Source organism: Rissa tridactyla, chromosome 5, assembly GCF_028500815.1.
Source record: "Rissa tridactyla isolate bRisTri1 chromosome 5, bRisTri1.patW.cur.20221130, whole genome shotgun sequence".
Taxonomy (NCBI): domain Eukaryota; kingdom Metazoa; phylum Chordata; class Aves; order Charadriiformes; family Laridae; genus Rissa; species Rissa tridactyla.
Genome location: NC_071470.1, coordinates 64,471,593 through 64,485,205, shown reverse-complemented (window position 1 = coordinate 64,485,205; position 13,613 = coordinate 64,471,593). Strand labels below are relative to the sequence as shown.

At 48.7% G+C, this 13,613-nt stretch overlaps 1 protein-coding gene across 2 annotated transcripts; it reads right to left on the bottom strand.

Annotated features, from left to right (window-relative positions):
* Positions 1–266: 266 nt before the first annotated feature.
* SPRY1 (sprouty RTK signaling antagonist 1) lies at positions 267–10,780 on the bottom strand. Of its 2 annotated transcripts, none has more exons than XM_054203893.1 (2): positions 10,599–10,780; positions 267–6,961 (listed from the first exon to the last, which is right to left on the bottom strand). In XM_054203893.1, exon 2 carries the CDS (start codon positions 6,904–6,906, stop codon positions 5,953–5,955), a length of 954 nt encoding a protein of 317 aa, XP_054059868.1. In that variant the 5' UTR covers positions 6,907–6,961; positions 10,599–10,780; the 3' UTR covers positions 267–5,952. The 2 variants fall into 2 exon arrangements, with proteins under 2 accessions (XP_054059868.1, XP_054059869.1); XM_054203894.1 differs by lacking the exon at positions 10,599–10,780 and adding an exon at positions 8,134–8,830.
* Positions 10,781–13,613: the final 2,833 nt, after the last annotated feature.

Below are 13,613 nucleotides of genomic sequence, written 5' to 3'. Positions count from 1 at the left end.
CACCGGAGCCTTTTGACAATGTCTTCTGTGGGGTATTTGTTTTCAGATGGGTAGCACTGTACATATATACAAAAGTTTACAAAACAGGGTGTGCTTACGATGCAAGGGAGGCATGGCCATGAGGCACACCCTTCTCTAAAGATTAAACCAAATGTATGTTTCTTTTCTTCAAAAAAAAAAAAAAAAAAGAGCAATTGACAACAATTACATTTTCAAGCTGAAGACAACTACTTTTGTCATACGCACAACAATGTCATTCCCCCGGAAGTACATCATTTCTTTTCCTTTTACATTATTGTCACGTGCCTATGTCAGAAATACTGAAAGATCCAGGTGAATTTCTGGTCCTTTTTTGAAGCTAAAACCCAAAGTTAATCAGTAAGACTAGGGTTTCACCCCTATATACTTAAACCTGAGAAATAAGACCATGTGTGGTCTGCAGGAAATCTGTCCTGTATTTGTATTTATTGTATTAATAAGTAACTGAGGAATTATTTCAAGACACCTTTACCAGGAGAAGGGAGAGTGGCAGCTGCAACCATCATAGTGGGGAAAAACAACATCACTGTATCTCCATATCACAAACACAAACTGAGCAGTAAACGTCACTCCGGGAATAACGCTTTGTTCCAACTGTGTTGGCTTCTGGTATGGTGGTGACCAGTATATCCATATTCCTCTTCTAGCCTTTAGCAGATACTGAGTTTGGAATTAACATTCCATCCAAGAAACACAGGATCTAACAGAATGCACCTACATAGCCACATCAAGGCATTCCCAACCACACTGAAGTGTGAGCAGATTGGTACCTACACACTGCTACCTGCGTTGGTAGACAACAAAGCTCCTTTCGAAGCACATACATACACACAACAGACATTCAAAGGCACAGAAAAGGCAACTGAAGAGTTTAATGGCCATGACAATGCTTGCGGGGATCTACGCCTCCTGCAAAGGTTTGGAGAGGACCTGGGCTTTTCCACGGTGGTTGGTGGTGGGGACACACAGCACAAGAGCTCTCAGCTTGCAGCAAGTGAATATTCACAGCACAAGGACACACATGTGCTGTGCTGGGATTTTTGGATGCTGAGATGGCACCAGAAAGCCGACCTGTGGGCTGTGCTCGCTGCCCAGCTCCCAGAGCACCCCCCAGGAGGTCAGCGGGGCATCAGTCCTGTGTACCAGGGACAGCCCAAGTCCATGCTCTAACATCAAAACACACTGAAGGAAACTTTCTGGGTAGCTTAGCTTTTTTGAATAGATCCTTCCAATAAGCATAAAGTTTGTTAAGACAGGCCCCATGTGGCTAGGCAACTAATGCCAAGGGTAGAAGCCATGCCTTGGCTGCTCCCATCAGTGAAAGGTGAAAACCAACCACTGTGAGGAAGTACAAACGATTAAGAGCTGCCCTACACGCAACTTGCCCGCTGACGAAGGCTGATCAGAACAAGACCTGTGCAACCCACACACTGTTGTAAGGCTGGTAAATCCCGCTGGGTGATAGCAGAACAAAATTTTATTCCAGGTTTTTTTTTGAAGCACCACCATGACTGACAGAAATGCTCCAGCTGGAGGAAAGCCAACGATTAATCAGGATTCCTTAGAATTTGGAGGTAATTTTAGCAGAACAAGAAATACAGAAGCATCAGTGAGTCCTGAACTTTCCTCCAGGACAAAAATCCATTACTTCATATAAATCCATTAAAACACTTCATCGAGCCCTTTTAATCCCTCTTAACAGATTTGCTTTATCACAGGCAGAGGAGCTAATCCTCTCCCACCTGTCTTTATGATATGGAACCACAAACAAGAGCAAGTGCTTTTCATTTGTTGAGTGAATCCAAGGGAGGATAACGCTATCGTCCTCCCCACCAGCATTAGCATAACGAAGCCATCGTTAGAGAAACACCCCAACTCTCCCAAATGCTCACCCTGGCAATGTATTCCTCCATCAGGCAACACGGAAACTTATTCACCACCCGTTTCCAAAACTCATCCCTTACCACGAGTTCCAAGACAGTAAGCAAACTGGGACCTGAGCTCCGGCTTGCTGGAGGGACTTCCCTTTTCCCTTTGTCCCAGAGCTTACGCGACACATTTCAGGACTCTGCTGTGCATAACCAGATGGCAGCCTCCTTCACGTCCATCCCCAACCTATACAATTAGGTTAGTAGGTCAGCTGAACTTACCGCCTAATGACACGATCATTTTATGCACAGTTCTCTTTATTTTTCAGAATAAGATCTCAAAGCTGTCTGAAAACGGTTAAGAAATAATTTTTATGATCTACATCTGACAGTCTGGTGCTCAACAGACATGTAGAAAAGTAACCTGAACAGCCCACTGACAAATTTTGGGTTGAAGAATTGAACTCTGCACTTCAGTCTCCCAATTGCCAGAAGTCTCATTAGCATGGAGCAAGCCCCCTTACACCAAAATACAGGTACCTCTAGATGGTTGTTCCAGTGGCGATATTGTAGAAAGTAGAACAGATTGTAATGACTGACCACACAGGCCATATTTAAAGTAACTTTTGTCTCCTCAAGCTGTGGAGGTTCACTTCATACACCTGTCAGCTTGCTTAATTTTTTCTGCTAGAAAGACATTGATTTGCTCTCATGCAACAATCTGTCTGCCTGACAGAAGTCACAGTCGTTTCATCACAATCATTTCCATAACATAAGGCAACGACCCTACCGTCCAAAGGACCCGAAAGCAAACACATATAGATGCATCTTAAGTACAAACCATACAGCAGCTAACCCAAGAAAAACCACTCTTATTCTCCCTGCTTTAACGCTGCCTTCTCTAGGTGACACCTGGCAATTAGGATACCATTTCAGACATACAAAGAACTGGTATCTTCTCATTGACTCTCTCAAAGTCAAATTTTCCTGCCGAGGAGCTAGCTGCAAGCTGAAGCTATTCCCAAAGTTTAGTTAGTGAAAGGAGCATTAGTTAGTGTGACTAACTAGGTTTTGTTGACTTTTTTTAAAAAGAAATGTGAAACAGTCCTGCGACACAGCTCATGATGGAAGATAATCATTAAAGAGACAGAGTACACGTGGGTCCTTTGGGCTTTCTTCTCGTCTGCTAGGAACCGAATCAAACCAAACTCCCACGTGAGTGGCTGGAAACAGAGAGACAGAAGTGAGCAGTATAACGTTTTTCATGAAGAGGAATAACCTACGCCCTTCAAGCAAACTTACTCAACACAGAGCTAGATTGTATCCAGTTACGAAAAGGCAGTTGGCTCAGTATTTCAGAGTGTCAGTACCCAGTCTTAAAAATGGTCGTATCTGAGCAGCGGTGAGTGTTTGACAAGGATTTCATTGTCTCCCCAGGGCTGGTTGCAGCTGTCACTGTTAGAGAAGCATCAGCGATAGGAAAGCAGTGCAAAGAGTGTCGCCTGCTCCTCGGAAACATCCTTCTCTTGGCTTTGCTTCATCTCACGAAGAACAAATCTTGGAAAGCAAACTTCATTATATATCATTATATACATATATATACACTCCGCCGCCCCGCAAGCCTCCCAGCCTGTCAATTTTGTCACGCTGAGGCTGGGAGAGCAGCATCACCAACTGTAGACGGCAAAGTAAGCAGTTTCCTAGATGTAGCCAGATGACAATTTCACTTGTTACCTCACAGAAGTCATCCGTGCCATTCAACAGAGAAGGCAGCTCTTCAGCCAGCTCGCTATATGACACTGGATCAGCTTTGACGAGTTAACTACAAAAGCCGAGCTTATTCAAATCATCAATATGCCAGGAGTCAGAACAGCTTGAATATGGCAATTCAAAGCAGCAGGACTTCAAAACCCCAAATGCGACACATTTGTCAAGTTATTACTGTGTTCTTAAAGTGGAGTTTCTCTAGAACCACTTATTCTGAATACCATGTGAAATTACATCCATTTAATAAACTTTTTACTTTAGGAGAACTGTGATGTTAGCCTTGACCCACGTGAACAGAAGAATGAGGTCTCCCCATTCACTCTTAATGAAAAGCTTTTTTGTTGAATATGTGTTAAATGGCCACGAGTAGCCGTGACACTTAGGTCACCCTTAAGAGTCTTTAATTTAAAGACAGAAGATGGATTCAGTTGACATTGGGAAAATGTATGGGAAAGGAACCAAACAAGCCGTAGACACAGGCACACACACACATCCCCAAATGTCAAATCTAGCAAACTACAGCAACACAACCGTTATTTTTTTTCCTGCCTCTTGCTTTTTATTTAGATTTGAGCTTGGTAGCTTCATTACTTCAGTTGACGTACAATTTAACCCGCCAAGAAGTCCCATATGGGTATATTTAAAGTAGGTTTTACATGTTAATTTGGTATTCTTCAGGAAACAAAAAAACTTGAAGTTATGGTTTCCTCCTCCACAACTGTATTTCCGAACACTTTGGTAAATAAACAGGGCCTACCCTTCTTGGCACTGTCAAGCACAAGGTATACGTTGAATTGCATTAAATAGTCCATAGCAAAAACTTACTCGATATATAGTCAGCAAACTTAAAATTAGCTCAAGTAAGCTGGAGCACAGACTAGTGGTTTTTGAAGTATCAATAGGAAGTTATTCGCTACCTGAGAGACCGCAAGGAGGAGAAACCCCAACAGCCCATCAATACGCGTACGTAGCTCACAACCTGGCACTGCAACAAAAGAACTCGAGAGCCATTTTCATTAATTAATATATTTTCTGCATTATAGTTAACATATGTACTTTCTTCGTGTCATCCTTATTTCGTTAAGTATTGATATTTTGTTATATTCAGACATGAGTACATTTTCAAAGTCTTTTGCAATAAATATCATAAAATAATAGAGATTCACATAATAAATATTCTTTACAATAAAAAAAGTTTTAACAGACTTTTGTCTTAAAAATAGTTGGGATTCAACTTTGTGTTTTATACATAAAATATACAAAAAAGGACCACAATTTGTGGCTAAGGCAATAAAACGGGGACAGAATAAAATTATAAAGTACAGAGCAGAGCTAAATTCGCTAAACCAAAGGAGCGCAAGAAAGTTTAAGGATTCAAGAACGTTTAGGTGACCCAATGACACCTGAAGGCTGTTTGGATATATGAACACCACCAACTTTAATATCAACTGATAAGACTATAAAAAGAGGAGCAGGAGGGTGGAGTGAGCAGTATCCTTCGAAGATTTGAAAGCAAAAGAAACAAATGAGTATGTTGCAGCCATAATGTCTCCAATGTGAAGATCTACATAGCGTAGCAAAATCTGAAGTTACATTGAAAAAAAAAAAAAAAAAAAAAAAAAAGGAGGCAGGGTGATTCTCAGGACTGAGAATGTTCCAAAAGTTAAGACAAAAAAAAGAGGTGGAAAGAAGAAAAAAGCAGGCTGCTTATAGAAGAGTCAGGCCTTTCATTTGGTAAAGCCTTTATTTTACATCCCTCTCCAGAAAGCACACACACAAAAAGTTATTTCACAATCCAGCTCACTCATGAAAGTTATTCTTCCTTGGTACCCGGGGGGTTAAGGAAAAAAAAAACCAAAAAAACCCCAAATTGCTGAGAACGAAAAACATCTTTGGGAAGATATTCACAGAGCAAGAAGCTTCCAGAGCCCAGTGAGCCCTCACTGTGTCTTTCAGGAGTGGTTCAGGTACAAACTCAAAAGACCCTGCCCAGGAGGGCGGCAGACGCAGATCCAGGTCCACACTTACCGAAGAGCAGCAACGACTACGTAAAACGCTCCACACTCAGCCAAGGCAATGGGAAGAGGAGAGCAAGGACGCAAAGGGAAGGACTTGTGTGTCTGAAGTTGGGGAGACAGAAAGGAAAGCAGAAGAACAGCCCCCCTCTCCCCCAAAATGGGGGAGGGAAGGGGGGGATAAAAAAAAAAGGGGGGGGGGGGGAAATATCAGCTACAACCTGAAAAACTGAAGTTGGAGGAAATAAACCTCCCTCCAAAAATCATGAGGGCTTGCCCTGAGCCCGGGAGGGGCAGCTCTCCAGTTTACAATAGACGGTGTTGGAGTTCTTGCACCGGCACCCCGGGCGATTGACGCGGTCGTAGCACCCTCGGCAGAGCTTCAGGCATCCTTTTGCGGGCGGGTAGCAGAGCAAGCAGGGCAGGAGCAAGGACATCGCTCCCATGCACAGGTACCTAGAACAGCAGTGCGCCTGGGAGCAAGAGCAGGGATTATCCGCATAAGAGTCCCCTTCATCGTCGTTGGAACAGTGGTAGAAGACCCCTTTGACCAAGCACATGCAGGTGCCGTACTCCACCATGCTCTCGGCGGAGCACAAGCACTGCCGGTTGCAGGCCAAGCACGACGGCAGAGCCCTGGGGGCCGTGCACTCCCCGCACTTGCACTTCCCACACTGTTCGCAGATGAACTTGTGCTGCGCCAAGTCCTCTTTCAAAGGACCCTTCAGGTCATCGACAATCAGCGACGACTGCTTGGGCTGCGCCCGGATTGTCCGATCGGATCTGTGGCCGGAGCCCGGTCTGGATGGAGGCGACCGCCCCAGCAGTCCTTGCTCGGAGGAAGCGCTGCTGTTGCTGCCGGAGCTTGCCGCGCTCCCTGTGCTGGTCGACCTGCTCAAGACGGGAGCCCTCGCATTATGCTGGTGCCCCACGTGACTGGGTCTGTGTTCGTAATTGTTATTCACATTAATCGGTATGATTTCGTGAGTCCTTTCATGCTTCTCTTGCCTCGGTGCTGTCCGCGGACCAGATTTTTTCACCACAGATGGACCTTCGGTGTATTCGTTGCTGCCCCTGATGGCCTTGATCTGGTCCAGCGACAAGATAGTCGTCGGCTGGCTCTCTCTGTCATAGTCCAACCGCTGCCGGCTGTCCAAGGAGGGCTGCTGGATCACCACTAGTGAACCACCACTGCCATGTTGACTTTGGGGCTCCATCTGTAGTGATCTCTACTTCTGGCATTCAGTGGGAACCTGGCATGCATCTGAAATCCTAAAATAAGATGAAGACAGAAGGTATAAATAAACACTGTGTGTGTACATATAGGCAGGCATACACAGGATCGAGGGCAGAAGAGCGATAAAGAACAGGATACTGTTTGAAAACAGAAACGATACGGCAAACCACAAGTTGCCCCAGCCACCTGGTACTGATCTCTTTCAGCAGGGGATTACAACAACGCCGAGGACCTGGCCAAAGTCCAGTAATGGGGAGAGTCTGGGTATGGCATCAGAGATGAGGAATGCAAAGGAGACCCCATGCCATTTAAAAAAAAAAAATTAAAAAAAAAATATTTTAAAATCCAGTATTAACCTGCATGCTTACTTGCCAAGCCAGGGGAAGTGCTTCTCCCTTGTCACAGCATCCCTAGCATCTGTCTAACTGGCAACAGCAATGCTGAACGCCCCTCAAACTAAGTTGGAAAGAGGCAGGAACACCATCAGGTTCCCGTTCTGTACAACAGAATAAAGAACACGCACAATCCTCCCTCTTCTGCCTGAAGGTGCAGCACCAGAACGCTCAACAGCTTTGCTTCCTACTCCATTTGGAAAGTCGCCTTTTTTTTTTAAAGTGACGTATGCGCATTACGGAGTCTCCAACTCAGTACTGTCAAGTGGCCAAGACGTTTTCTATAAGAAAGTAACCCAGCATACAAATCTAACGTGCTCGTTATAAAATTAAAGCATTGGTGCAAACAGCCTGTTTTCAAGTATTTTCTGACCGCGGGCCAAGGTGTGAAAGAAAAAGGGTTAGAAAAGGCTACGATAAACTAGGTGTCAGGGAAAAAGTACCCGAGGATTCATAAGAAAATTAAGAGCAGATGACAAAAAAACCCCAAACAACCACCTCCCTCAAAACACAATCAAAGAGCAAATGCATTTTCACAAGACAGACAGATTAAAAGCTTCTCAACTAAATACAACATCTTCTAGTCTCTTGTAAATAAGTGTCACGCATTGTCATTCCGCCTAGCTATCGACACGAAGATTGCAACGCTGAGAAAACTGCAGTGACAGTTCTGTACCTTATACAGAAATTGAGACGAGTCTCGAAATCACACATTTATACAGAGAACCAAGAAAATAAACTGCTTTCCTTTACTGACAGCTGGGGGAAAAGCCCCTTTCCACTCCCCCCTGCCCCGAGATATCATACATGTTTACCTGAAGGAGGAGAAAGGTAAGTGCTACCAAGCATTTCCAAAAATCATCCAATAATCCTGAGAAAGAGCCTGTCTCGCCTACCCAGAGCAGAGCCAGCGCGGGGCTGCTCCCCACTCCGGAGAAATGCGGAGTGGGGTGGGAGCACAGGGAGGGAGGAGAGCCGGGGAGGACTCTTCTAGCAGGTAGGCAGCATCTTCATCACTCTGACCACTAGTAAGCGGTAAGGGACGGCTTCTGCCAGGACACAAAGTCTCTGCGCTCATCCAGATTTCATTTTACATTTAACGTCACCTGCGTGGGCTTTAGGGTCGCCAGTTTAAGCGGGAAAAAATGAAAAAAAGAAAAAGAAAAAAAAAAATCTAACGCGTTCACTTCTAATTCACCCCACATAGCAAGCCGCCTTCTTCACCAGCACCGAATACAAATCCACAACAGAGCGAGGGTGAATGAATGCGAAAAGGGGAAGATTTACAGCTCTACCAACCCGGAGCCGGGCTCCCCGGGGGGGGATGAAAAATAATATCCCAGGAAAATGCGAAAGACATCCAGTGCCATCTTTGGGGGGAAAGCGCAACACCGCGGCGGCCAGCGGAGCGACGCGACCGGCTGCAGAGAGCGGCACCGCTGGACGAAACACCGGGCAAATAAAGTTTTAAACTGGTTTTGTGTGTGTTTTCCCCCCAGCTCTCCACCCCCCCCCTCCCCACAGCCCATAAAATAAAACAAGCGGAGCGGAGCGCAGCCGCTGCGGGAGAGGAAGGAAGAGGAGGGGAGAAAAAAAAAAAAAAGAGGGAAAAGAAAAAGTTATGAATGAAAACAAGGGCGGGTTTTTGGTTTGTTTTTTTTTTTTCCTCCTTTTTTTCTTCTCGCCCTTTGGCAGGGGGAGGGCAGGGACCGAGGCCGGCGCTGCCCACCCCCCCCGGAGGGCGGACTCCCCGGCATTTAAAGCGGCAGCTCCCGGCCCGACCGGCCACTACCGCGCCGGGGATTCCCCACCGACACCGGCTCCCCCTCCCCGGCTCAGCCCCCACCTGCCAGGAGACGTTTGGGGTTCTGTTTCATATATATATATATATATTTTTGCATTATGCTCGTTTTCAGCAGCGACAGGAGCCCCCCCCCCCAAACACACACAGACCCGCAGCGCCGCCCCCCCCCGCCAATCCTTCACGGGGTCTGTCAGGTCGCCCCGCTCCTCGCCCACGGTCAGCGCCGCCCACCCCCCCCGCCCCGGAGGAAGCCGCATCCCGTCCGGGTTTTGGGGAGGGGGGAGCCCGGCACCGCCCGGCGGCACCTGCTCGCCGCTCAAGAGCGGGACGAGCCCCCACCTCGCTTAATTCCACGGGGTGGCCGGTAACGGCATAAGTCCAGTCGCCAGCGGCGAGCAGGGTGACGAGGGGGTCGGGGGGGCGATGACGGCAGCTCCTCGTCCCCTTGCGATGCCCTCCCGGTTCTCCGCTCGGCGAAGCGCGGCGGGGGGCCGGGCCCCGCCGCAGCCCCCGGCGTTCAGCCTCCCCCCTGGGGTGGCTCCTCCGCCGGGAGCGGGGACACACACACACACACACACACGAAGCTTCTCTCCTTCGGCCTCTTCGGAGGTGCGGGGAAATAAACGGAGCCCCGTTTCTTGCCAGCGGTGGGTCTGGGTCCCGCCGTAACCCGGCTCCGCGCTGCCTCCCACCGGGAGCGGGGTCGGGAAGCGCCGGGCACCGGCGAAGGTCTCCGGGAACGGGCGGGCTCCTGCCCGGGCGGTTTATTTCCCTTTTCGGAGGGGAGCCGTGCCGGCCGGGCTCCACCGCATGGTCCTCCCCAAGCGCAACCGCAGCCCCCGGTGCGAGTAGGGGTTATTTTATTATTTTTTTTCTCTCCGGTTGTTGTCGCGGCGAGGAATCGCGGAGCGGCGCTGGCTTTCAAGGCAGAGCTGGCCGAGCCGGGAGCCGAGCGAGGGGCAGAGCCATGGCTGTGGGGAGCTGGCTGCCATGTGCTTGGTGCTGCTCCTGCTGGAGGGGAGGGGAGGGGGGGGGCCGCCGGTTGACAGGCTGGGAGGGCGGGCGGCACGTCGGGGCCATACGCGGCGACACGCTCAAGGGTAGCCCCGGGCACAAAAAAAACCCAACCCGCCCCCCCCCCCCAAAAAAAAATAAAAAAACCAAAAAAGAAAGTCTTGCACGAAAAAGTCTCCGCCGGAGCCTCCTCGGTGATTCCCAGAGAGGCTCCAACAAGGCTCCGGGCGCGCCAGCGAGGTCCCCCAAAACGGACAGTTACCCAACTGCAAGGCTTGGGTTTTGGGGTTTTCTTTTGCCTTTTTTTCTAATTACCAGCAAATTGCGAGCGGCTGACGGGGAGCCCAGCACCGCAGCGGAGCCGGGGCCAGCCCGGGCAGCTCGCCCCTCGCCCCCCCGCCCCGCAACCCTCCCCGCCGGCTGCGGGGACCTCCTCGCCGCCCGCCCGCACCTGATCCTTACCTAAGGCCGAGGTGAACGCCTGCTTCCCGAGGCACATTGGCGGCCCCGGCGCGGAGTCCAGCCCGGGCAGTGTCGGCAGCCGCGCACCTCCCGCCGCCCGCCCCGCTCCGCGCCGTCCCGCCGCCGTCCCGTCCCGTCCCGTCGCGTTCCGTTCCGGAGTGACTCCGGCCGCGCTCCGCCGCCTTTCAGCGCACAGCCCCCGCCCGCCGCCCGGCCGCGCCCCCGTGATGTCAATGTGTCACTCCGCGGCCACCCACAAATCCCGGACTGGACTTCCCAGCCCCGCCGTCACCGAGCCCGGGGACCGCCGCTGCCGGCCGGCAGGGAGCGCGGAGGAGCGGGATGCCGGCGGTGGGGGGGATGCGGGGCTCAGAGGGGGTCCCCGCACACCCACAGGGCTTTCCCGGTGACAGCAGGCCCCACCTGCGGGGGCGGCTGAGCGGGAGCCGCGGGATGAAGGCAGGGATGGAGAGACGGCGTGCGTTTGTAGGTGCCTTCGGCTGCGCAGCGCTGCTCTGGTCACGCCGCAGGGGGATCCTCCTCTGTGTCTTGGCATCGGCATCTCAGCAGGGTCGAGCAAGAGGGAAGAGCTGTGCGTTTATATCCATGCAATGTTTCTGCTGCTTCCAGCCCGTTAAAGAGGCAGCCGAGGGCTTCAGAGCGTACTCAAGCCTTGTCATCCTTCCGTTAGGTGGGAAACGGCTCTTCCCGCCGTGTCACAGCTGGTCCCAGAGCGCCCAGCGATCGTACAGCGTACCCAGGCATCCTTCTCTACCGCCCTTCCAGCCTGGACGCTGCAAGGTCCCATCCGGAATTCATCACTGCATTCCGCCAGGGTGCTGAAGAGATCCCAGCCATGCCTTCAAAGCCATTGGTTTTATGGCCAAATACTATCTTTGGCTTGTTTTCTTTCTCTTCTCTTTTCTTTATTTTTCTTTTTTTTTTTTTTTTTTTTTTTAAAGTGACTAAAGTGTTTTAAAAGGCAACTGGAAGAACGTGGAAAAATGATGTAAAAAGAAATCAAAATTCCAAGAATTATTTCATAACGACATGCAATGTATTGGAACAGTTGAGACTTCCAGTGCTTGGCTAAAGATCGACAAAGCCCCAAGTTTATCTGACACATTCTAACTGGCTTTTTACAATTTCTTTCATAAAAAAAAATAAATCATATTCTCCCACTTTTTCCCCAAAGAAAAAACAACTACATATTAAGAAGACATGGAGCTGCTTAGCAAGAACATTCATCCAAAAGCAAATAATCCCTATAAACAAGAACACAGCAGCACGAAGGTATTCTTCCGTGACATAGTCTGTCCACCCAGACCACACTCGTGGATGTTGTGCAATTAGTTTTGCATTAAACTTCACTAGGCTTGGAAAAAAAATACCCAAACTACTTTTTTTTTTTTTAAATTATTTCCATCATTATACAAAAACTTTACTTCAACCACATATTGCTCTATGAAATAAAAAAATTATGTATTAAAGGTTATATGCTTAATATTACCAATACTTCTAAGTTTGTCATTAACAGACTGCTGATATAGACAAACTATAAATACTCTCTTCCCATTGCAGAGGTTCAGGTGACGAACAGCAGCGTAAAAATCTTTGACATAAAAATGTCCCAATTCATCGTCAGTATTGGTAGGGGAATTGGAAAATGCGATTGCTCACCAGAAGCATTCTCGGACACACTACGAGCACAAAGTACAAAACCATTTTCGGCAAAATCGATCTGAAAACTTCGTAAGCCATCGCAGTTCAAATTAACAACAATTCCTGCTGAAGGACAGAAGCGACCAAGAAAACTACCAAAAATTGCTCCTGCGGAGTAGCGCTTAGCGGTGCAAATCTATCTTCGCCTGCTATATTCTAGATGTCTGTCACAAAACAACTCTGTTTTGAATGACGACAAACCAAAAGAGGCAGCATTTATGCAGGTGTGCTCCGTACAGCGGCTCTGGCCGGCACAGGGATGGCGGGAGCATCAGGGGCAGCAGCCGGCGAGCTGCAGGCTGAGGGTGGGTGACCCAGCCTTTCGGCTTAGCAGGGCTCTGAGAACACTCGCATTTAGCAACTGGCTACTCACAGAACTCCATGTTTATTTTTTCCTGCTGTAAAAACGTCGCTTAACACCTTTCCTTTCACATCTCCAAAGCAGGTACTACCTTAAAAAAAAAACCCAAACAAGTATGCCAAGCGTTAAGAGCTTGATTTTAGAAATACAATGCTGGGCTTAAATGGGTCAGTAAAATAACCAAGAATACTGGCAGGGGCTTACTATCACTTGGCACCCGAATTAACACCGCGCTGAAAGAAGGGAAAACCCGACAGCTATGTCAGAAGGCTCCCCCCAGGCTCAAGCAAACATGCCCACATATCATGCAAGTCATCTCCTCAGGTTTTTCTTGGAAACGATGGCAGTGAGCAGTTTTGATAGAAGCAGGAGAGCTAAAGTTCTGGAGAATAAACTGGCAGCTTGGCAGAGGACTGACACACCTCATGACTGCACCCTGGCACGGCCTTAATTTGAGGATTGACACACCAACAGGGATCCAATGCAACCAAGTTATTTCCCAGCTCCAAACTGTCGTCTCAAGGTGCCTGTTTCTCCCACAGACAAGTCAGGAGAGACCAGCCCTCTCTGCCCAAAGTTAATCCTTCCGAAAAACCTCCCAGAATCAGGCTCGAGAGGCTGAATGATGGCTGGTAGTGTGGCTTCAATCCCCGTTTCCACTTTCACTTTGAGGATCATGTTCTGGAGATAATCTCCCCCTTCTGCAGTCATTATGCTCCCTCTCCCTCATGCAAGCTTCGGCGTGCCAAAAGGCACGTTGTGCGGAGTAACAGCAGAGTCCACTGCGCGGTTTTGTTTGTTTTTCTTCCTCATCCACACCCAGAAGCAACTTTCATCTCTAGGCCACTTGATTGACCTTTATAGGTAGCGAACGACACCTTTGTAAAGACAAATTGGATAAACTGTGATCCTCCCACTATCAGGAATGAGTA

Bases quoted from the DNA above. Each gene is read 5' to 3' on its own strand.
- SPRY1 (XM_054203893.1), bottom strand. From the start codon at position 6,906: ATGGAGCCCCAAAGTCAACATGGCAGTGGTGGTTCACTAGTGGTGATC.